Below are 23,834 nucleotides of genomic sequence, written 5' to 3'. Positions count from 1 at the left end.
CCCAGTGGGTCTGCTGTCACAGCACCTGGACAGAGCACTAACTATTTTTGTAACGAACGCACGTGTTGACCTCTGGGCCTTGGTTTCCCCCTCCACACAAAGGGTTGGAGGAATGAGCTGGGCTCCCAGGCAATGGGGATGGTGCCAGCCAGATTACCTACTATGTCAGAGGCTGGCTGGGACTCGGCCCCTGGCCCCCAGAGCTGGTGCCCAGGGGACAGCCAGAACAGGTAGATTCAGGGAGCCTGGGGTGCCCCGTGTGTCCTTAAGGTCCTAGTGGGGGTTATGGCCAGACCCCCTTCCTCCAACCTCTCAGACCCCCACAACCCTGCAGGGTGAAGCACCTTCCACCCAGGAACTGAAAATAGCCTAAGACTGGCTTTGTTATAGCCACAAAATGGGGTCCCTCCTAGTTCCCCACCTTCCACCTGTGCCCCCATCCCAACCCATGTCAGGGCCCAGGCATGGGGTGGGGGCTGCCCACCTCTGCCAAGTCCAAGGACCCGGGGTCCGCTGGCTGCCCAGCCTGAGCTCAGGCCCCCCTTCATAACCTGGCACAGGCCAGCAGACCAAGCCCTAGCCAGTTGCCTCCCCTCTTGGCCTCTCCTCCTGTTAAATGGCAATTAAGCCGCCTGCCCAGGTTTCCACATTTCACAGCAAGAATCTGGCCCAAGCGAGCTGGCGATGAGCCCTGGGAGTAAGGAAGGCTCCAGAATGCCGTCCTTGGCCAGGCCCGAGATCTGGAGGGACAGAAATCCTCTAGGTTCCAACCTAATAACATGTGTCTGCTTCCGCCTGTATACCCAGCATCTTTCGAGCCCAGCATAGAGGAACTCAAGAATCTGTTTAATGAGCAAAACCAAACCACTTGCAGTTTCTACAAAAGCCAGGTTGCCTGCTCCCACCTTTGCTCATGCTATTCCCCCTACCACTGGCATGCAGCCTCTCTGATCACCCCCAAAGGAGGGGCTTCAGAAACTCAGCAGGGTGTGATCCTGGCTCCTGGGGCACCCCAAGTTCATGAAGCCTGTCCTCTGTGGGTAGGAGGGCAGTGGGCAGAGAGCAGGTCCCCCTCCAGCCTCAGCCCAAGGCACGAGAGTCCAGTACGCATCTCTTCCTCTGGGATCCTGGTGGGCAACAGGCTCTGGCCCCCTACCACCCTGGTTCAAAGTTCAAAGAGAAAACTTTAAGGATTAAGGAAGTGCCAGAGTATACGCCCTCTCTTACGACAGCATCAGACAACTGTTTCAAAATATATTAGATTTGGTTTTTATTGTAGCGCACACATATCAGGGCAAAGTGCTGCACACACAACTACAAATCATTTTTGGGAAAAAAGCTGTAAAAAAAAATAAAACTGCAACTGCTTTAGTTATGCAGTCCCAACTTGAGAATCCACTCTGGCAAAGGAGTTCTGGCCCCTGAGAGGGGCTTCTTGAGGGTGGCTGCCCCGGATTTCTGTGGGCCTGGCAGCCTCGGGCCGAGCCCTGGGAGGGTCTCTGCTCCCAGGCAGGCCCGGGCCTGGCAAGGACGACTTCCTAGTGAATCCAATTAGCAAAACCTGCTGCCTTCAAGGATGTCAACGGGGAGAAACTACTAAAGACTTTACACTACTTTTTTCTTTTATTATTATTATTATTTTTTAAAGACCCTTCCCCAGCTCCCACTCCACGGTGGAGGAGGTACCAACCTAGTCTGAAGGCCTGAGCGCGGGCCTCAGATGCATGCTGCAGGCGGACAGAGGGGCCAACGTGGGGAGAAGGCCCAAGCTGGCCAATGCAGGAGAAAGGGGAGGGAAAGGAAAATGCCAGAGACCAAAGGAAAAAATAAAAACTCAAAACAAAACAAAAACCCTACCACACACCACAATTTTCCATATCCCAAACACTAGACCTAGAAGGACAACAGTCCCTCTAGCTAGAAACAATTCCTAAAACTGACCCAACATGGCAAGTCTGTTTTATACACTCACAGTCATATGCCTGAAAACAGCAACCCAGCAAAGGGGCATACGCCTGGCAGAAGGGGTCAGGGCCCCTTGGCAGCCCCAAGGAATTGTGGGCTGAGCAGGTGGGCGTGAAGGAAGCCCAGGCGGGCGGTGCTCAGCAACAGCTTTAGGATGGCAGGGGGCTGGCACTGTTTAAGCCCCTGTCCAGCCATCCTGAACAACTCGGCCACAGGAGGAAAAAGAGGTGTTTGCTTGAGCTTCCAGAGCCTGGAGACCAAGTGAGGGGTGGGGGGGGACAGCAAGGCCGGGGCTGAGCAGGCCTTGCGCGGAACCTGCCTAACTCCAAGGGACCTCAACCAAGCGCAGACGTCAGTGGAGGAAGGGAAGGAATGGGGCAGGAGATTGAACTTTGTTTAGAACACTGAAAGATATACATTTAAAGCAAAACAAGAATTCTCTTAACCAAAACACTTTGTTGCTTTTAAATAAACCCAGCTTGACAGCCCTGCTGGAATGCGGCTGCCTCCCAAGCCTCTACTGGCCAGTCCAGTGTGAGTTTCTGTCCCCTACGATGCCAACAGCCTTTCCACTGAGAAGGAAAACCAGCAACACGAGAACCCAGGTCCTGGCCAATTCTCTTCTTCAGCCTTAACAGGCAACAAACCAAGGAAAGAAATATATAGAATCAAAAACAAAAACCCTCAAAACAAAACAAATGAAGAGTAGGGGCAGTTAGGCGAAGATCAGCCAGAGTCCCCAGAGGGTGCACCCGGCGGCCTCAGTGCCTCCTCATCTTCACCTTCCGGGCAGGGCTGCCTGCCGCCTCTGAGCAGTCCCCCCCCGGCTCATAGGACTTGCGCCAGTAGTTCTCGGAGCTGAAGCTGCCCCTCCGCCGGTGCGTGGGCAGGAGCACTGAGCGCCGGTTCTCCTCCTTGTCCATCTCCAGGATCCGTGGCCTGCAAGGAAGGGCGATGTGTTACCTCGGAGGCTGCAGGAGGGGCCCAGCCTTGTTGCCTGCCCCACCTGGCCCAGACACCTCGTCTGTGCAACAGGCCACTCTGGTTCCGTGGCTCTCAACGAGAACGGTATGGGCAGGTGTCCTTGTCCACCAAGTGCCGGTAGCCATCCCTGGTCTTTGGGACACGGATTTCCAATGACCCTTTGGGGAGTGGTCTTGCCCCTGGCTGAGCCTGGGTCTGCTTAGGACAGAGGGGGCCAGCCCTACCACAGCCTCGAGACCCTGCCTGGTGTGGCCTGCCCCCCTCAGACTCGGCCCCCACTGGCTCTCTCTCTGCCTCCTCTGCTCTCCAATGCCACGGGCCCTAAAACCACTGCGCTCCTTCCTGCCTTGGGTGATTAGCTCACCCAGCAACTCCAAAGCACCTCCAGCCTGGAATGCCCTCCTGCACATCCTCCTCATCCTCTGGTCTCAGTTGAACTGTGACCGCCTCAGGACCCTCTCCCAGCCCCTGAGCTATAGGTCCCTGGTTCACTGGGCTCTGTGTGCTAATTTCCCTCCTGACACTGCAGTATAAACCCACGAGAACATCTATCCAGTGGGACTGAACATACCACAAAGCATTCCCATCCGCCTGAGTCTGTCTGGACTCCTCCTCTCTGGGGGTTTAAGCAGCAGGCCAGGGGACAGGTGGAAACACCACCAATCCAGAGGAAGACCCGACATGGGGTTCTGGAAAAGTGGGAAACCCCAGGCCCCTAGCCAGCCTGCCTCAGGCTTCCCTAGCCACAGGGTTACCTTCCAGACCTTTGGTGGGGGCCTCAGCGAGTACCTGTGGGCAGCATCAGGGTCTGCCTTGCGGTGGGACCTCTTGGGCTTCAGAGTAGGGTCCCTGTTGTTTCCTGACAGGCGATCTGAAGCATAGCTGGGTGGTAACCCAGAGCTGCTCAAGGACTTTGTTTCCAGCCGGGGTGCATCTAATCTTGTCCTGCAAAGGAAGCACACGTGGCATGAACTGATGGGCCTTTGGGGAGAGTGTTGGCCCCAAACTGTCCAAGACTCTTGGGCCAGGCCTAGTGGAGGCCAGTGAGCTCTGCGGTCTATCAGTCTTGGCTTGGCTTTGGACCTCAGTCTCCTCACTGCTCAACTGAGGACTGGTCTAGCAGACTTTTAAAGACCGTCTTTAAGGGAAGCAGATATGGCTCAACCGATAGAGCGGCCCCTACCATACAGGAGGTCCAGGGTTCAAACCCAGGGCCTCCTGGCCTGTGTGGTGAGCTGGCCCACATACAGTGCTGCTGCATGTAAGGAGTGCCATGCCACGTCGGGGTGTCCCTCGCGTAGGGGAGCCCCATGCACAAGGAGTGTGCCCCCGCAAAGAGAGCCGTCCCGTGCCACATACACACGGAAAGCTGACACAGCAAGATGATGCAACAGAAAGGAGACACAAGGGAAGCGGATTTGGCCCAATGGATAGGGCGTCCATCTACCACATGGGAGGTCCGCGGTTCAAACCCCGGGCCTCCTTGACCCGTGTGCAGCTGGCCCATGCGCAGCGTTGATACGCGCAAGGAGTGCCCTGCCACACAGGGGTGTCCCCCACTTAGGGGAGCCCTACGCGCAAAGAGTGCGCCCCATAAGGAGAGCCGCCCAGTGGGAAAGAAAGTGCAGCTTGCCCAGGAATGGCACCACACACACAGAGAACTGACACAAGATGATGCAACAAAAAGAAACAGATTCCCGGTGCTGCTGATAAGGACAGACATGGGCACAGAAAAATACACTGCAAATGGACAGAGATAGCAGACGACGGGGAGAAATTTTTTTTTTTTAAAGAGATTCCTGGTGCCACCGAGAATTCAAGGGGTCACAGAAGAACACCCAGCAAATGGACACATGAGAGCAGAAATGGGGGGGGGGGAGGAGGAGAGAAAAAGAATTTCAAAATAAATAAATACCCTCCTTAAGTTTAGGCCTTAAGTTTAGACCCTTCTGCTTGGAGGCTCCCAAAGATATGGATCTGCAGCCCCAGGGAAAGACCCAAGGGCTGGCCTAGACTGAAGCAGTTGAACAGAGCCAACCAGCTCACGCTCCTCAGGCCCAGAGGTTCTGCAGCATCTGTTCCATCTGCCCGAGAGCAGAGGGCCCAACTGGAGGGCACAAATATGCTCCAACGGACACCTCATCCTTGCCTTAAACACTGCAACAGGGAGCCTGCCCTGCCCAGGCCTGTGGAAAGGCTTTGGGGAACAGGGTCTGGGGTGGCAGAGCTGAGCCCAGACCCAACTCCATATCCACAAGCCTGGCTGTGACTGCAGGAGGAAGGGACAGGCTCCAGCCCTGCCAGTTGACAGGCAGCTGCTACTTGTTCCAGGACACTGGCTGAGCAGAAGCCAGAGGGCTTTCCAAGGCAAATGCCCCAGTCCCAGTTTGTACTGCCCACCCTGTACCGAGCAGGGGTTTCAAGGAGCACATGGCTAGTGAAGGGAAAACACTCGAGTATGGTCAGGGAAGAGGGGATGGAGAAGCCAGGCAGAGTTCAGGGTAGTGATGGAATCCTTCATGAAGCTGGCAGGGAGGAAGCTGGCCTGGGAACACCTCAAGGCAGCTCCAGGGCTTCTCGTGTGGCGCAGGCCAGGCAGGTGGGAACAAGGGCCAGGAGGGGCCTGCATGAAGGCCCGGGTAGCAAGGGCTGGTGGGTGACAGGATGGGGCCAGCCACCTCTTCCATAAACCACTGGGCACCACGAAGTGAGCTGGCTCTGAGGGCTCAGGTGGTGATCAGGGTGGGACCCAAAAGGCAGCCGTCACCAGGACGGGGCGGGGGGCAGCAGGAGGGAAGCCCAAGGGCTGCCTCGCAGTACCACCATCCCCTACTGCAGACCCTCACTGGCCCTGCTGTAAAGAGCCAGGGAAACGGGCTGGAAGGTTCCAAGTCACACCTCCTGGAGGGCCGGGGAAGAAGCACCAAGTCCAGATGAGACTCCCAGGCCTGGCAGGCAAGGCAACCATCACCTGGCTTTGGCCTCAGAGGTGGGGAGGCCAGAAGGACCCAGCCACACCTACGTGTCTATCAGGCTCAGCCTCCATTCTGGGTGCTGGGGGGGCTCAGGGAAGCAGGAAGGATGAAGATCCAGGCCTGGTCACCATCCCTCTCCAGGCCCCACTTTCTGTCCTGAGCAGAGAAGGGAGAAACGCAAATGGTTCCAAGTGCTCTTTCAGCTCCGAGGATCTAGGAATCCAAGACAAGTCACCTCTTCAAGGCTGGCACCCTTTGGAGGGACACAGAGCAAGAGGTAGAGCTGGGCAACACCTCACAGGAGGATGTGGATCAGAACCACCGGAGCCCCAGGACCTTTTCGGTGCCAGGCCTCATACCTCCGGAGGGGTCCAGGTAGCAGAGACCAGACCCACGAGACACCAGCCATCAAGCTGGACTTCGAGGCAAGCCCTTCCGCTGGCACGCACAGGGTTAACTCCAACACTAAGACGCACAGGAGCAGGAGACCACAGTCAGGGCCAAAAGGCCCCAGGGTGCCCAAGAAGTCCCAAGGAAGCACTGGTGGGCAGGGCCCAGCTGCCCGGAGCCGTCTTCTCAGGGGAGCAACGGATCAGCAGTCACCAAGGCAAGAGTCTGTGCTCAGTTCAACGCACACACCTCCCAGGGCTGGTGAACACACGCACACCCTGCCACGCCGACACCGCCTCGGCCGCCATGCCCAGCCCTGGGGCTGGCCCCAGTCCTCCCCACTCTGGGCAGCCAGGCAGGGGGTACTGACACTTTTCTCTCTCTGGCTGTTCAAGGAAGGGAAGGGATTGTTTCCCACAACATGATAGCCCTGCTGCCGTCAGCGGTAGCCCTACCAGAAACCCAGCCTTTCAATCCTACTTTGAGGACAGGACAAGCTCCAGGGCTCCTGGGCTCCTCACACATCCCCCTGGGGCTGTTTCAAGTACATCTAACAACAACTGGAGAAGCTCCTGCTATCCAGCCCCAACCCTCTTTCTAAGAAGCCACCAAGCTTCAAGAGGCCAGGCCAGGGCTAGAACCCAAGCCCAGAGCCCACTAGCAGCCTAACTTCAGGCCAACCCCTCTGAAAAGACAGCCAATTCCTAGGGAGCAGGGCCCTCAGGGCTTAGGGCAGGGAGGCCCAAATTTGGAGTCAAAAGTCTGGGCCTCCCCAGGTGAGAAGAGGAATGAAGACCTGCCTTACAGAGATGAGTTCGTATCCAGGGGCCACCGCGAACCACCGCAGGTACTAGAGAAGAAAAGCACCTTCTGGGTGAGGGTCAGCCAGGCAGCCCATCATACCCAGAGACGAGGTCCCCTAGGATGGCAGGAATGCCCCAGAACAAAGCGGGGTCCCTGGGCACAGGGGAAGCCAGAACAAAGGTTGCTGACTGCAGCCTCTGCGAGCTGAGGGAAGCCCACTTGGACCCAGGTATCATCACTCATTCAATCCTCCAGAGGAGCTGCTGGGGAGGACAATGAGGAATCGCCCAGCCCCTGGCCTGGGAGGGCCTCTTACATCTAGATGAGCTCTTCTCTGCAGCAGCGCAGAGCTGTGCAGGCAGCTCCACCATTTCCAGGGGCAGGAACCAGCCTGCACTGAAGGCCAGTGACCATGCCTGACCCTGGGGAAGGCAGCACCCCACCCTTCTGCCAACAAGCCCCCCAACCTCGTGTTCCCCCCCTCACCAAGCACCCTTGTGCTACAAAGCCTAGCTTTCCCATCGGAGCAAGAAGACAGGGGCAGTGTGACAGACAGGCCTATCCAAGCGCCTCCCTTGTAGAGCTGGGAACCTGGGTTCTCGGTCTCACTCTGGGCTCCAGCCGAAGCATCAGACTCCTACAAAGCTGCACCCCAATGCCTCTCCTGCAATAGCACCCTCTCCCCAACCTGCTGCTTCTCTCTAACTCTCCACAGAGCAGTTCTGGCATCAGATAGCAGCTTGATATGGTCAGAAACACCTAAAAGCCCCCATGAGGGGTCTCACTCACAGAAGGGGTTCCCAGCAGACAAGCCCAGACAACTGCACACACACCCAGGCCCCAAGGGGAGTGTGGTCGCTGCCAAGTGACACCACACGTGTACACCCAAGCCCCAGGAGCCAGGCAACAGGCTCACCATCCCTGGGGGCCCAGGGCGCCCCCCAGCCTGCACCCGAGAAAGACCTGGGGTCATCTTCCAAGACACCAGAAGGTCTGAGGCCAAGTATACCTCCCCCTGTCAGGGCCAATGAGGCCCAGCCCTCCGCGCTTCCCTTCCCTCCCAGTCAGGTGCCTTTATTTTCAGCACACCCACTAGGAACAGCCTTCCCCATCCCTAACCCCTGACCATCAAGATGAGGGGCTAGAAGCAGCAGCCCCCACACCTAAATGCCCCTACCTTCCAGGTGTGAGCACAGGTATATAACAAGCTCACACTGCCCCCTTCCTCCTCAGGCGAGCTGCAGACAGCACAGAACGAGCAGGGCCACGTGTGCACGCACAGTCGCTGGACCAGGGAACAAATGAAGCCTTAACAGTCCCACAGCGATCATGGAGGGAGGAGCAACACCCAGGCCTGGTGATGGCCAAGGCCCTGGTGGGGGCAGTGCCTCAGGCCAGGCCAGGCTGCCAGGCTCAGGAAACCCAGAGCTGGCTGCTACCCCCCAGCCCACCAGGAGGGACAGAACCCAGAGTACACCCGCCACCGTCAACCTTTTGCTTATCCACATGGGGAGCCCACATTCAGGTTGCCCTGCTTTTCACCGAGCATCTCCCCCCGGCCCCTGAGCGACCACACAAGCCATTCCGCTCTGTCTACCTACCTACCCGGGCAGTCCTGACCACAACCCCTCCTCTCTAAGCACTTGGCCTCCAGCCATCCCACTGCCCTCCAGATGCCCCAGCGCAGCAGGAGGCCTTTATCTCTGATCCTTATCTAGCCCTCCACCCCATCGAGACTCTAAGCTCCAGAACACTGGGTGATCTCCCATCCCCCAGGGCCGCCCCTCTTCTCACCTGCCAACCTCTGCAAAGAGCACCTACTCTGCCTGAAGTCTCTTCCCCCAAGCCCCCCGAAGCCCCGGCTAACACCCACGTGGCACCTCCTCTGGAAAGCTGCGTGCCCAGTTCCTGGTGGGCTGCTAGATGCCTGCCCTGACTGAAAAGCAGCGTGAGGAGAGGCCACACTGACCGTTCTCCTAGCACCAGCACAGAACCTAGCACACACTGGCCTTGGTCAGCACTTGGCCAAGGGGTTTCTAGCTTCTTTTCCCAGCTTTGGATCACTCTAAGCTGAGTTCCACTTAACCAAAAGCAAAATGTGGGCTATTTACAATGCCTTGAACCACTTTATGTGGTTAACTGGAACGGTTAACTATTAACCCATCTCAGAAAGAGGAGGCTTATGGGTGGACTCAGCACAGCACTGGAGGCCCCCAGCAGCCGTCCACAGGAGCCGAGCTGTAGGCTGAGGGATAGTGCCCTGGTCACCAACTGCAGGGCCCCAAGGGCCCCCCCCACCCCCTGCACAGGTCCCCAGTACCCACTGGCTTCCAGCCTGCAAGTTTCTGTCTGGTCAGCAGTTCCTAGCTCAGGAGCTGGTTCTTCTACCTGCACTGACCCTCCTGAGTGGGAGGTAACCTTTTGTTTTGCTAGGCCCTCAGGGACATACCCTTGTGCTTTTTACAGTGCTCCATCTGCCCTGTGTCGTACGAGCACACAAAGTACAGCCGACTCCATATAAGACAGTGAGGTAGCACTGTTTCCTGAGGTGCCTAGCTCAAGTGCCATGTACAGAACAGATGGTGATGTTTCCAAGGAATCCAACCAAACCCCAGAAATCCCCGTTCAGAGATAATTCAGAGATAACCAGGTGGCCAAAGGCATCGCTCTTAGGATTAAGGGGTGAGCAACACACTACCCAGCACCTGGCACGTAGGAGGTGGGGCCCGTATGGGCAGCCAGTAAGGTCCTGCAGGAAGAGCAGGGGCTGCGCACCAGGGTATCATGGGAAAATGGAGGGCACTTGCAGGTGAACTGCTACACCCCAGAAGTTAGTCAGCCTTTTGGTTATCTCACCAGTTATTTTAAACTAACCACACTTCTAGGAAGTTTAGGTTCAGGGACATGATAGAACGCACGTTCTTCCTTCACCCAAGTCCCCCAACTATATCCTCCCAGCCCTGGGATGGTCAGACAAGAACAGATGCCCACAGGAGACAGGCACCAGTGACGTCTCATAATGGAGCAAACAAAGGCCTCCCAACTATGGTCCAGCTTCCCTGCCAGGGGCACCAATGATGGATCAAGATAAGATGCATGGTGGGCCGCTGGTCTTGGCAGCCTGGAAGGCAGCAACATTCAGGGACAGCTGGGGGATGCTGAGGGGCCTCAAGGAGTTGAACAATCTGCCACCTCCTGCCTCGTCCCCTCCCTTGCTACTTTAAGCACTCTCACCAATCAGTGGTCTAGTTGCATAAGAGGCAAGGGAGTCCTGCTGTATTTGAGCTCCAGTTTCTTCAAGTCACATCGGGGCAGGGGTGGGGGGGGACTTGGGCTGTTCCACCATGCCAAACCATAAGGGACCACCACCAGCCCCAGCACTGGGAGTTGGGTTCAAGGTCTTGCTAAGCCACGTACTGCTTGGGACCTGAAATGGAGTAGAGCACCAAGCTGCAGCCTGGGATTCCACTCAGAAAACCACTCCCAGCCTCCCAATCCTCCCTGTGAGAAATGATAGCACCACATGAAGACGCAACACCGTCAACACCCAACAGAGTCTGCATCTTGAACCAGAAGGCACCGGACAGCTGGCCACCCATTTCCTTCCCTAGGCCCTTAGAAAAACCCTCCCACTCTGACTGAGCTAAGCCAGTGACAGGCTCCCCAGGCCTGCCCTCAGCAGCCTGTGCAATCTTTACCCTAACTTGAGAGAAGGCAGGACTGGCTCAGGCACAGGGCCAGTCTCAATGTGCAGATGGTATCTACCCATCTAAACATGGCCTCGCCAGGGAATACCAAAGCACCCAGGTGTCCCCCACCCCCATTCCCCACTGCCTATGCAAGGCCACACTCTGCTGATTTCAGAGGCAGGCCTGCGTCAGGAGGCTCCCCTTCTATTTCATGCCCTGCAGCTGCTCTGAGCCACTCTCACCAGCCTGAGTTGTCCTCCACACACAGGCTGAGCTTCATGCTGGCCCCCACAGAACACAGATGTGAGCATTTGCAATGGCAAGTACACGGGCCAGATGAGACTCCCTATGTAGTACACTAAGGGCCCCAGGGTGCACATGGTACTCCCGCATGTCAATGGTCAGCGCCCGAGCCCTGAAGGATGACCAGGCTAACCAACTTCCACTTTGGGGGAGGCGAAGGAGGGGGACAGGGTCAGAAGACGAACACATTCCACAGGCAGGTGCTCCCCACAGAAGCCACATGGTGGCATGAGCCCAGGTCCCAGGGCTGGCTAGAGTTATACATACTTCACCACAGGTGAAGAGTGAAGATGAAGGAATGAAGGAAGAAGCATCACACTGGGCTGGATGGCCAGGCAAGGCCCTCAAAAGGCCCCTGAGGAGCTTGGGTTTTACCCTGCAGGCCAAAAAGAGATACCATGCCTCTGCTCTGCTCCTCTGGGTTGGCTCCGCAGAGTTGGAACTCTCCCAGTTCAGCTGCCTGGTGAAGCTGGGGGATATCACTGCACTCCTCTCTAGCCCCCTCCCCCCAAAGCTCTGTCATTCTGCCCTCTGGCCCAGAACCAAGTTAGCTCCTGGACGTGCTCAAGTCAAAAAAGGCTGTAGAGCCTGTGACACCCAACAGCCATTCCCTAGGGTCAGGCGCCACCTCTCCTCTCCCAGGCTTCACCCAGGTAGCCAAAAAGCTCACAGGGGAGCGAGTTACCAGTGCAGACTCCTAGCTCCTCGAGGACTGCCCGACTCAGACAGTCTGGACAGCTGAGTACTGGAGCCACCACTCAGGAGGAGAGCAGCAGTGAGCAGACTGAACCAATACTTGGGCTACGGCTACCCCATCAGCACCTCCAGCTAAGATTTCAAGGCAGGGAGGAACACCTGCAAAGTTAATGCTCTGGTTCCACATATCCCGGGAGCTCCACCCAGGTTCCTGGCCTGGCTGCAGGAGGAGGTGCCAGATGCAGCCCAAGAAGAAATGACCAGGAGGGGGGCCGGAAAGTGCCGCACTCTGGGATCCTTCACGTCCAGGTTCTGGGCTTTGGCCTGTCCCAGGAATTGCAGGAAAATAATATGGATAGACACATAAAAAACCCTTCCTCTGGTCAATTCTGGGAATATTTTTAGGCCAAAGGAGAGAGAATGCCAGCAGCAAAGCTGACCCAAGTGTCTGGAGCTCCCAATATGAGCTCAGAGCTCTGCCTGCACCAATGCCTTGAACTGCCAGAACTGTCCCACAGGTTGGACCTGACCAAGGGACAGAGTCATGCCAAAGAGACTTACCACCACATTATTCAGGAGTTCTGGCCCCAAAGGGCTAGGATGCCAAAGTTATTAAAGTTAAAAAGATGGCAGCCAGAAAGTAAGGAAGTGCTCACAAACAAGCAAGCAAACTGAGGTAGGCATGTCCAAAGGACACAGGAGCCAACTGAAGAGCTCCCAGTGGCCAAAGCGGGAACTAATTTGAGGCACAAAATAAAGGAGTATTGAATTAAAACCCAAAGTACAAAATAGCCATGAGTCCATGCTGATATAAATACAGGATTGGATAAGTAAGTGGAGACAAATCCGCCATGCAGAAAACCTCTAAATAGCTCATGTAGACACTCACCCTCACAGAGGTGGAGTGTAATTCCCCACCACTTAGGCGTGGGCTATTCATAGTGGTTTCCTTCCTTCCCCTCCACGGAAAGGAGGTGAAAGAACTTCAGAGTGGGGACACCTGACAAACACGACCTCAGCTGCTGATGTCGATCAAGGTCAACATCAACAGGGACAAACCATTCACACGGCATGTACCCATGATATGCAGCGGAATGAAGAAAATGGCACTTTACCCCACTGCAGCACTCCTCCCCAAAACCAGCAGCCCCGGGATAAGCAGGGGCACACACAAACCAAATCCTAACTGAGGGAGAGCGACACAACACCTGACCAGTCCACCTCTCAAGGCCATCAGAACTGTCACAATCAAGATGAGTCTGAGGAGGCATGATGACTAAGTGTAGTGCGGGCTCTTGGACCAGAAAACAGACATTTAGTAAAAACCCAAGAAATGTACATAAAGTACATACCAGTTAATAAAGTGTCGATGCTGGTTCAATGATTACGACAAATGCACTGCACTAACTTAGGATTCGGATAATAAGGGGAACTGGGTGCAGGGTTTATGAGAATTCTCTACCATCTTAGCAATTTTTCTGTAAATCTATAACTGTTCTAAAAAATAGTTTATTAAATCTTAAAAAATAAAAAGAGGGCAAACTCTATACAGTGTCCTGATCTGAGCTAGCTCTCAGCACTGGTCTCACTTTGCTCACCAACTCCTCTGTGACCCTGGGCAATCAATCACCCATCCTCTCTGGAACTCCATGCAAAACGAAGGCTGATCTTAACCCAAAGAGGGCTCATTCTGGCCTCTGACCAGTCTCAGTCAACTCACCACACCAAGAGAAAGAGGAGGTGCTGGAAGGTCAGGTCTGGCGCTGTTCGTCAGTATACCTCCCCAACTCCCTCCCGAGAGAGGAGGGACAACCACAAGCTGTGAGCCTGCTGAATGCTGCATCCAACATCCCACCTTCGCCTCCTCTTCTCACCCGCTGCTCCTCTCAGAAGTGAAAACCCAGGCATTTTTAAAGCAGGCTGCTAAGGCACAGTCTAAAAATATCCAGTGAGAGCACATGTAACAAATCAGAACCAAGGAGGTGGGGAAAAGGAGATCCAATATCCCTCCTTCCTCTTGAGGAAGGGGAGGGGGTCTGGAAGATGCTCCCCAAATCCTAAGGCTGTACCTGTAAACACTGGAAGTATATACTTTTGCTGAGCTCTAAATGTCTTAGTTCAGTAGCCCCAGAACTTAGTTTAGATTCCATCTGAAGAAAAGACAAAACCATTTTATCCTCATAGAATTCAAATTTAAAAATAAGAGAACATACAGCCTTCTCCTCTCTGAGGTTTCACCCAGTGAGGCCACTGCCACAGTGGTCCCCTGAGTTCTCAGGAACCAGCCCTCCATCCCTAGACAGGCCTGCAGGTGAGGCAGAAGGTGCCACTTGTGAGAAGCACTTACTTCCTGAGGATGATGACAGCTCGGCGCTCCTTGATGTCCTGAGGCCGTATGCAGTGAGTGATTTCGTCAGCAGCATATCCACTGAAAAGAAACACGGGCATGTGAGTGTGGAGGGTGTACATGCAACCAGAGCTCCTGGAGCCAGGGCCCAGGGACATGGCCAGGTCTCAGAGCCACCTCTGGTCCTTCCCCTTGCAAGGGGACAGCCCAAGTTGAGAGGGTCAAGGCTCTACATGGGAGGGAAATACCATGTTACACTCCAGGAAGCTTTCACCCACAAAACACTCAGGGAAAAATCTGGGATGATGGAAAGGAGACCTAACAGCTCTTAAGGCAGCGGCCAAAGCAGGAATCTCCCGCACCAGGCTAAGAGCTCCATTTTAAAGGGGCCTCGAGAAGGAACACCTTTAGCCCCTCTGGAGGCAGCTGGAGCTACTGAGACCAGACCTTGATTCCCACCCGCCTCCCCCCTTCAGCATCCAGCGGCAGGCAAGGCAGGCACTGACAGCACTGAGTCACCAGGGTAATCTAAGACTCCAATATTTGAAAAATTTGCCTACTTGGAAAAAGCTTTCAAAAGCCTCCATTTGGGGGATCCAAATTTTTGAAGACAGCTGTGTTTGGTATATTTTAAGAATTTCCACCACACTTAAGCATTTATTTTCAACAAGTTCCGTGATTTTTTAAATCGCTTACGGACCAAAGAACATGGGTAGGTAGACTGTCCTCTTCACAGCTGACATCTCTGATTTGAAATTGAAAACCAATTCACCTTCCTGAGCCCCCTGCCTCTCAGTGGGAGCCTGGCACCCAAAAGACACCCCCATCCCAAGTCCCTTCACTGAGCCACGGCAGTTCTACCCAGCCAGAAACACTCGGCCCCAGGCCTGGTGGGAAACGAGCACCTTTGTGGCCTGCCCACCTGCTCAGGATTTACCTGGCCACCCTGGACCGCAAATTCTTCTCTGCTTGCTGCTAACAAGCTCCCTTTCTCAAGAGTGACCGTAGAGACCCACATTTAACAGCCAGAAACGCTGTGGGCCTAGGAAGGACCCCTCAAAGTGGCCAGGCCGGTCCAACTGTGGGCAAGAGTTAGATGCAAAAGCAAATGAGAGATAAAAAGCCACGCTACTTCTGGCCCAGCTCCAAGATGGAAGCACTTCTAATTTGGAAATCTGATTTGAAGCCATGCTGGGATAGGGGAAAGAGCCTTTATTTTAGGGATTTTCCCCCACGCTGCTCCTATAGGAGAATTTTTCCAGCGTTTGCTCTGTGAACACCAGTCCCATGAGAGACTATGGACAAACTCCCAAAGTCAGATCAATTTGGAAAATAACAGAGCATATTTAAAAACATTAGTAGTATGTTAAAGGTTCTGAGCATTACTAAAGACCTGCTGGCTTTGTTTAAGTGAGCGCCAATGAAGGAAATTTTTCTCAAACAGTACCTATTAATGTCCTTCAGCACACAGTGAGAACTGCCACCAAGTGATGGGGAAGAACCCTGGGCTCCAGCCCCAGCTTTGTTACCTCAACTAAGTCACTTGCCAAGCCTAAACTTCTTTCTTCATCTGTATTAAGGATAGCAGTAGATTCTTGGGTGTTCGTTTTGCGATACTCAGCAATGCCGTTTTTTTTTCTGTTTGTGGCTACTGAAGACGACAAGATTTTAAAAGGAAAGCACCTTCTCCCTTCCAGGTAGAATCAAGAGTTATATGGAGGAAGTGAATGCGGCTCAAGTGATAGAGTTTCCGCCTACCATGTGGGAGGACCTGGGTTCGATCCCTGGGGCCTCCTGGTGAAAAAGAAGAAGAGCGTGCCTGCACGGCAAGCCAGTGCCCGCGTGAGTGTCCGTGCAAGTGAGTCATGTAGCAAGATGAAGATGCATCAAAAGGGAGACAAGGGGAAGTCAAAGTGAAGTGCACCAGAAACCAGGAACTGAGGTGGTACAATTGACAGGGAACCTCTCCCCCCATCAGACGTCCCCAGGATGGAATCCCAGTGAATCCTAGAGGACAGAAAATGAGGAGAGACAGCAAAAAACAGAAGGGCAGGAGGAGGGGAAGGGGGACAAATAAATAAATACATCTTTAAAAAAAAGTTATATGACCATGGCTAGCCCTCCTGGAGCAGGGCAGTGGGAGGCCTACCTGAGAACTGTTGGACAGTACAGAAGGCTTGGCACAGCCCTCCATCACCAGGCACCGTCCCAGGGCCAGCCAGAGCCTTGGGTTCAGCCTCTACTAACTAGGCATGAGCTGGGTTTCCCTGCAGCAGCAGAGGCTTCCTGGGCCCCATTCCCAGGGCTGGAAGCTCTGGCTTGGTCTCATCCTGTGCTCCTGAGACTCCCCACAGGGGAGGGGGTCAAGGCTGCACAACAGTCCCATATATACACATACGACTTCCCTACAGAGCTAAGTCCAAGCTCCCCAAACGCATTCCAAAACCCATTTCTAAGGCCTGAGACCATGATGCTGGCTAAAGGCACCCTTCCCCATTATTCAAACAGTACTATCAATCTGTGTAACACGGTTCCAGGCAGTACCCAAAGCCCCAACTTCTCATCTCCAACAAGGAACTTCTCCTCCTAATGCAGTTCTGGAGCAAATCCAGATGTTTGTATAACTGCTCCAAATCCCCTGCCCCCATTCTCCAAAGGGCTCTAGCAATGAGAACATACCATGCTGGGCTCCTGCCACCAAGTCCAGAAGGCCTTTGGAAAACCAGTGTAGAGGGATGGCTTTACAGGCCCATGAAAGTGACCTTGGCACTGATCCCACCCGAAGGACTCACTAGTACTGGTCTTCCAGAACTTCCTGGCAACTACAACAAAGGCAAATGACCCCTCCTCAGAGACTACAGGGAGTGGGGAAACCAAGTTCTGAACATGGGAAGTTTTTCTTGTCCAGCCTTCAGCTGCAAGTGTCCAGCAGAGCAGAAGAAGGTTATATTACTGCTAAGGAACCTACTTGTTAAGAGAAACCGTTTGAGAGCCCCAACCGGCCAGGTTGAAACTTAATAAGCCCTGGGCCCAGCCCTAACCTTGGCAAGAAGAAAAGTTTCAGTGCCTCTTGTTCTTTCGTCTTCACAACAAGAAAGAAAGTACCTCATGCGGGTCAGTCAGCCCGCCCCTTGCCCAGCAGAGCCCCCTGCAGCTCCCCCTCTCACACCAAGCATCAGGGACATATTCAGGAAGAGCAGGGGTAACCCACCAGCTTTATACCTTTAAAATGGCTCTTGCAGAAGCGGACATGTCCATGTCCATCTCCTCCTCTGGGAAGCTTTCCCCACGCCCCCCGCTCCTGCTGGGTACCCCCCCCCCCGCCCGCCCGCAACTGCCAGTCCACATCCAGCGATGCCTCTCTACTATACTTGGCCTCAAGGAAATCACATCTCCCACTGAAGACTCCACAAAAGCCTTCCCATCTCTCCACACGGTGGAGCTGAACTTTTCTCTACTGCTTTGGAGCCTCAGTTCTAGATCTACAAAATAGAGACTGCAGCAGGCCCTTCCTCAGAGATTAAATGGGAAGTCTGAAAAACCCTATACGTCTCTCCTCCAGGGGACAGCCAGCCTTGGGAACCGAGCTGTCAAGGAACGTTTCCAAGATGGCCACCACACCATCTCCCCGGGCCCCACCCAGGGCAGGAGGGAACAAGAGATGGGGAGACTGGCCAGGATCCCAGCCCGCAGGCAGCCTCCCTCCAGCAAGGGTTACCTGGCCGGGGCAGCCCCACTGTCTGCCTCCCCACTGGCCGGCCGCAGAGCCGAGGAGCCAGCCAGTTGGATGCAGGGCGTAATCACGAATTCAGGAACAAGTTACTTTCAGACCCCGGCCTCCCAGAAGACACGAGGCCTAACTTGACGATGAGAAATCCTGGGGCCTTCTAAATCCAGGAACCCACCCAGAGTTCCAGTTCTGTGCGCATTCAAGCATGAATACACGGTAGCTGAGCACAGAAGGCAGCTCACCTCTGGAGACAATTTCAGCTACACTTTCAAGTGTTCAGTAGGGTAAGAAAGATTCAATCTTCTCTAACAATTCTATACAGTGCCTGTAGGCCCATTTTGCAGGCAAGGAAAACTGAGGTTTAGAAGTTAGGTAACTTGTCCACGGTCAAACAGCAAACGTGGTGGTGCTGGAACTTCAACCACGTTTTATACCATGCTCCTGGTTTCTGTGTCTATGCCACACTGTTTTTCGGCTGTGTGTTATGGGGCAGATGAAATGAGGGGTAGGAAGAGTAAACCTGGGGTTTCTGGTGACAAGGTCCAACTATGTCCTGGGGGGGGGCCTCGCTAGTCTCCGCAGAAGCCATGAATGGAACCACTCGCCCTGTGAAGAAGCCCGCGCCCTGCATTAGCACCATATCTCGGCAACGGCTGCACACCAACTGCCCAGCCTAAAATGGCTAGCAGCCCTGAAATTTTTATGACCTATTTATGCTCTGCTTGCTCAGAGCTTCCTGATGAAGACCACGGCTCGCCTGCCAGCTTCCTTCCTTTGCTGCCCTCTGCCTTCGGCAGGCCTGGCAGGCCAAGGGCAGCCACAGCCCCTGCTTCAGGGCCCCTCCTGAGACTGCGCAGCCCGCCTTCTTCTTGTCGTGCCTCCCCCTCCCGTGGACTCAGAATACTCCACCCAGGAGATGTGGCCCAGGACCTACCTGCCCTACTTTCCCAACTATTTTAAGCCAGACAGCTAAATTTTGCTTGTATCCAGCTGAACAAGATAAGCCCTTAGCCCAGAAATGACAGGGGTACCTGCTCCACCCAACACCACCTCTCAACTGGAGAGCCACTGGCTGAACTCACCACCACACGCCCCCCGGCACAGGCATTACGGAGACTTGAGTCATTTCCAGATGGGCAGCCAAGGCCCGGGTCTCTGGGAAAACGGCCACCACAGTTACAGACCAGGAAGCAGCGATTAAAAGCAACAGCAAGTAAGCAATTAGCCCTGAGGTAATTATTGCAGCTAATCCAACTGGAATCTGTTTTCATCTTCCCCATTCACCCTACAGAGAATGGCAGTGTGTGTGTGGGATGAGTTGACATGAAGTAGAGGTAAAGATGTTTCCCCAGAGAACAGCATTTAGAGGGACTATCCAGGCCCACCATAGGAAGGTTACAAAGAAATAACTGCCAACCAGGCTTGGAAAGGAAAAGAGTCTGAAAGCACTTCCAGAAAGGTTTACGAGGCCTTGCTCTAAATGCCCAGGCTTGGACACTGCTGAGTCAATGTTTGCTACACACCAACATTCGCACTGACAAAGCTCAAATACCAAACTGTGTTCCTGCCATGTCGCCTTGGACAGGAACAGACACCCCCACACTCAAAGCTAAGGGAAGTCAAGTCAGAATTCAGTAGACTCCCTCCCCATTCTGCAAAGCGGGGCTGTCTTTTAGCAGTCCCTCCCTTCCAATTCTCCCTTCATAGCTCACCAGCGCTGGGCTGGGATCAGTACAGGAAGGAAGAGTAAGCTCCATCCCTCCTCCCGGCTGGGGGAAGAGCCCCGGCAGGATCTGAAAAGGGATATCACTAACACCTGCACACAAGCAAGCTGAGAGCGCCCAGACAGTGCTAAGAGATTTAAATGAGGGACAGTGCCCAGAACCCGACAGCGTGGTTCTCAACTCGAGTAATTTGCCACCACCACCCCAACCCCCCATGACAATATTTGGAGACATTTTAGTTTGTCACAGAAAGTACAACTAGCATTTAGTAGACAGAGGCCAGGGAGGCTCCTAAACATCTTACAACGCACAGGACAGCCCCCCACAACGAAGAATTAGCCAGCCCAAAATGTGAATAGTGGTGCTGTTGAGCAGCCCTGACCTAGCTTCATCCGGGGATCCTCCACCAAGGCCTCTGCCTCAGGTAGGCTCTGAGGACTGACAATGAACTCCATCAGTGGCAAGTCAGCCCTTTCCTTCCCTTTGCCTATTCTGTTCCCTGTGGCTGGAACCCCCACCCCTGCCCCACTGCTACTGCCGTCCAAGACGCTGCTGCTGCCCCACTCCCCTGCCCCACTTCTCTACTTGGCCAACTCCTAGTCACCTTTCAAGTTCCAGCTTACAGTGGGTGAGATGACCCCCTCACTGTGCTCCTGCAGTCACCCTCCAGGAAGAGAGCTCGTTTCATGTCCCACTGCATTCACTAGCCCCTTAGCTGACGAGAGAGAGGATGGGTGAAAGGTGGTATGTGAAAGTAGATACCTACTCAAGCGCCCACCCTGTGCCGGGCTCTGTGTTAAGACACTAAAAACCTCCACGTTGCACTCTAAAAGGCTCCAGGAAGTTGGCATCACCCCCACCTGACAGATGTGAAAATCAGCCCAGGAACACCCACAAGGTCTCAAAGCCAATGAGAGCAGAGCTGGACTGAGAGCCTGCAGCAGTGCTTGCAGGACCTGGCTGGGCCTCCCATACCAACTCCACAGCCAAGGCTGAACCCAGCAGGCGCTGGAAGAGGCTGGGAAGGCCCTGGGACTTGACTATTCCTAGGAAAAGACCAAGAGAATTTTCCTGATGATGCAATTCTGTTGCTGATAGCTAACAGACCTGTATCTTAAAAACTTAAAACTTCTGCTCTTCGGTACAGGAGCGTGTGTATTGCAGGGTGGGGGTGCCTCAAAGTCACAGATTGCCTCTCCTGATCTCCCCCTTACATATACGGTCACTGCTATAGCTCTTGAACACAATCCTGAGGAGTTGTAACTGAGTGGAAAACTAATGCTGTTAAAGAGACCAACTGGTGGGAGGAGTGGGGTGGGGTGCGGGATATATGGGAACCTCATATTTTTTTAATGCAATATTTTTTGTGATCTATGTATCTTTTTAAAAAAGCAATTAAGTAAAAATTTTTTAAGAAAGAAACCAACTGGTTCTGGTGTGAGCTCCTTGTAGCACTGAGAGCAGAAGATAAAGCAGCCAGAGGAAGGCTGCCCTGAAAATCCCACTGTAAAGGGTTCTGAGAAGACACGGACTTGGGAGCAGCATGTAGCTGCAAGGAGCTCTGAAGGGTGACAAAGGGCCTGACTGGTGAGCAGCCCTCCAGGCTCCCAAGGTGGGCATGTGCCGTGTTTCAGATGCATAAGGAAGCCTAAGCGCTGTCTCTGCTGCCACCAGCCTTCCGTCTTTCCCATCAGGAGACCTGAGACATTCTGCTGCCATCCGCAGGCAGGAAAGCAGCCTCAGCTGTCCTACTCAAATGAGACGGCCGACCTGCCGCACGTATTAAGAGGGCTCCAGGGACTGCCTCTCCCCATGGCTGTGGCCAGAGCACGGAACCGACAGTGCTGCAGAGGTTAAGCTGCTCAGAACAAATCCCCGGTGTGTCCCAATCCTACACTTTAATATCGTGGTCAACCAAGCTGTTCTGAATGGCTGCAGTCTAGACTCCTAAGAGGTTTGAGGGATTATTAAAGTATACGCCTAGGTTTACCTGTTTCAGGCCTGGAAGAAGACAGCTTGCAAATAAATTTTCTGCTTCAAATAAACAAAGACTTCTCCAGCAGGCCTTCTCCTCTTGGGCCAGGGCACTGAGCTAATTCTCTGCAGGGTCTGAGACCCAAAACAGGCCAAGAACCCAAGTTCTGCCACCAATATGACTTCCAGGCCAGATACCAGGCCAAAAGCCCAACTTTATGTGGTTTGAGTCGCTCGTGATTTTCTTCTGAAGGACCTATGGGCTCTTCTGCAACCAAGAGGGGATAATTTTAAAAGTGTGCTGAACCCTATTCCTGGCTCAATCACTAAGCTGTGAGACTCCAGGGAAGGAAGGCACGCTGTCTCTGGGGAAAGAAGACCGTGCATCAATTAAGCGCTCTCAGGGGCCTTCGCCTGGGTGTACTTTCTGTTAAGGAATCCATGAGCGTTTTCTGTTAAAGAGACAAAGAATCATAGCATGGAAGGCTTTTGATTAAGTTCAACTCTCTTTTAAAAAACAAAAACAAAAAACATTTAGAAATGAAGGCCCATAATGGAAAAATGACTTGCAAAAAAAAAAATCTCACAAGAAAGATGCCTAAAATCCTGGACTTCCGATATACCCTCCCAGGCTGCCTGCCTTCGGGAGAGATGCCTTTGCATGAACTCTCAGACAAATCCGTGATGGAGTCAAACCTGCCTGGGGGACACAGAATTCCAAATCGGTTCCCCAACCCTTTCGGGTGACACCGGCCCCTCCCTCCCCCTGCCCGCCGTGCTCCACCACCTACAAATACAAGAACACAGAGTTGGTGGGGACCGTGAGGAACCCGGGCGCCGATTGGCTGCTGCCTCCCGGGCCAGGTGGGGAGCTAAAGGCAGGAGGGGACTGGGCCGCCCCCTCCTCCCGGGCGGGTTACCTGAGCACAGTCACGCTCCCCCTGCGCACCGGCAGGGAAAGCACAGGTTCTGACACCCGGATTGGCTTGAACTGGAACTTGCAGCCGAAGCAGAGCGCCGAGTCGCTGAAAAAGGACACGGAGACGATGGGGCGCTCGAAGATGTGGATGGGGTCCACGTGGGACACGATGCAGCCGCCGGGCTGGTAGTCGTTGATGACGGCGCTGTTGACGAAGCCCTCGGGGATGACGCGGTGCTCCACCAGCTTCTGGATCACCAGCTGGTGCACCCACTCGGGGATTTCGTCCACGTCGCCCGGCGGGTACAGGCGCTCCTGGCCCGGCCCGCGCTTCTGCAGCTGCGCGCCGTACGTGTAGCCCTCGCCGAAGAAGTACTTGTTGCGCAGCGGGGCCCGGTCCACCGTGTGCTCGTTGTACAGGCCCTTCTCGGCGCGGGACACCACCTCGTCGATGCGGGCCTCGATCTTGGCGCACTCGTCCTGGCTGAAGAGGCGCATCTGGCGGATGCCGCTCTTCACCTTGCGCGCCTCCTCCTCCTTCTGCAGCTGCTGCTCCTCGTAGTCGCTGCGCTCCGGGTCCGAGTCCTCCTGGTACTTGCGCTTGGACCCGGGCGCCGGGTAGGGCTCGGCCGCCGCGGCGGCGGCGGCGGCGGCTGCCACGGCAGCGGCGGCGGCGGCGGCCGCCTCCCGGCTGCCTGCCTTGTAGTTGTCCCGGGACGTCATGGACTTGAGCTTCTCCCGCAGGTCTGTGTAGCCGCTGGCGGCCGCCATGGCCCCCGCGCCGCTGCTCTAGGGTCCTCCCGGGCGGGCGGGGCGGGCGGGCATGGCCCTCGGGGGACGCGCCCCGGCGCCCCCGGAGGGGAGGGTGTCCTCAGCGCCGGGCCCCCATGCGTGGCCGGAGGAACCGGCGGGGGGGCGTTTAGGGGGGTCGGGCGCGGGATCGGGCCTCAGGGGCGGCGGGTCAGGCAGCGGTGGCGGCTACCGGGCTTCCTCCTCCTCCGCCGCCGCCGCCTTCTCCGCGTCCCGGGGGGCAGGGGCGCCGGCAGCGCCTCATGCCGCGCAGGGCCGCCGCGGGGGGCTCAGGCCGACTCCCGGCCGGACCCTCGGACGCCCGGCCCGGCCCGCACTTTAAAGCGCTCCTCACGACGTCACGGGCCGCCCGCCCGCCGACGTCCGCCAGCGCCGCTCCTCAGCGGGTTCCTCGGCGCGCACGCGCAGTGCCGCCGGCCACCGCGGCTCCGCGCGCTGCGGACATGCGCGGGAGGGTGGGGCCAGTCGGCAGAAAGGCCTGCGCAGGCGCGGAAGGGTGTCTCCCCCCCGCCGCGCGTCGTCCA

General features: G+C 55.1%; 1 protein-coding gene across 1 annotated transcript; it reads right to left on the bottom strand.

The window, feature by feature from the left end:
- Positions 1–1,253: 1,253 nt before the first annotated feature.
- Positions 1,254–23,392, bottom strand: ALKBH5 (alkB homolog 5, RNA demethylase). The gene is made up of 4 exons (XM_058283352.2): positions 22,502–23,392; positions 14,154–14,234; positions 3,739–3,894; positions 1,254–2,904 (listed from the first exon to the last, which is right to left on the bottom strand). Exons 1-4 carry the CDS (start codon positions 23,269–23,271, stop codon positions 2,727–2,729), a joined length of 1,185 nt encoding a protein of 394 aa, XP_058139335.1. The 5' UTR covers positions 23,272–23,392; the 3' UTR covers positions 1,254–2,726.
- Between the last annotated feature and the right edge of the window lie 442 nt (positions 23,393–23,834).

This window comes from Dasypus novemcinctus, chromosome 21 (assembly GCF_030445035.2).
Source record: "Dasypus novemcinctus isolate mDasNov1 chromosome 21, mDasNov1.1.hap2, whole genome shotgun sequence".
Lineage (NCBI taxonomy): Eukaryota > Metazoa > Chordata > Mammalia > Cingulata > Dasypodidae > Dasypus > Dasypus novemcinctus.
Note: the sequence above shows the minus strand (reverse complement) of the source record. Positions and strands in the feature narration are given on the sequence as shown.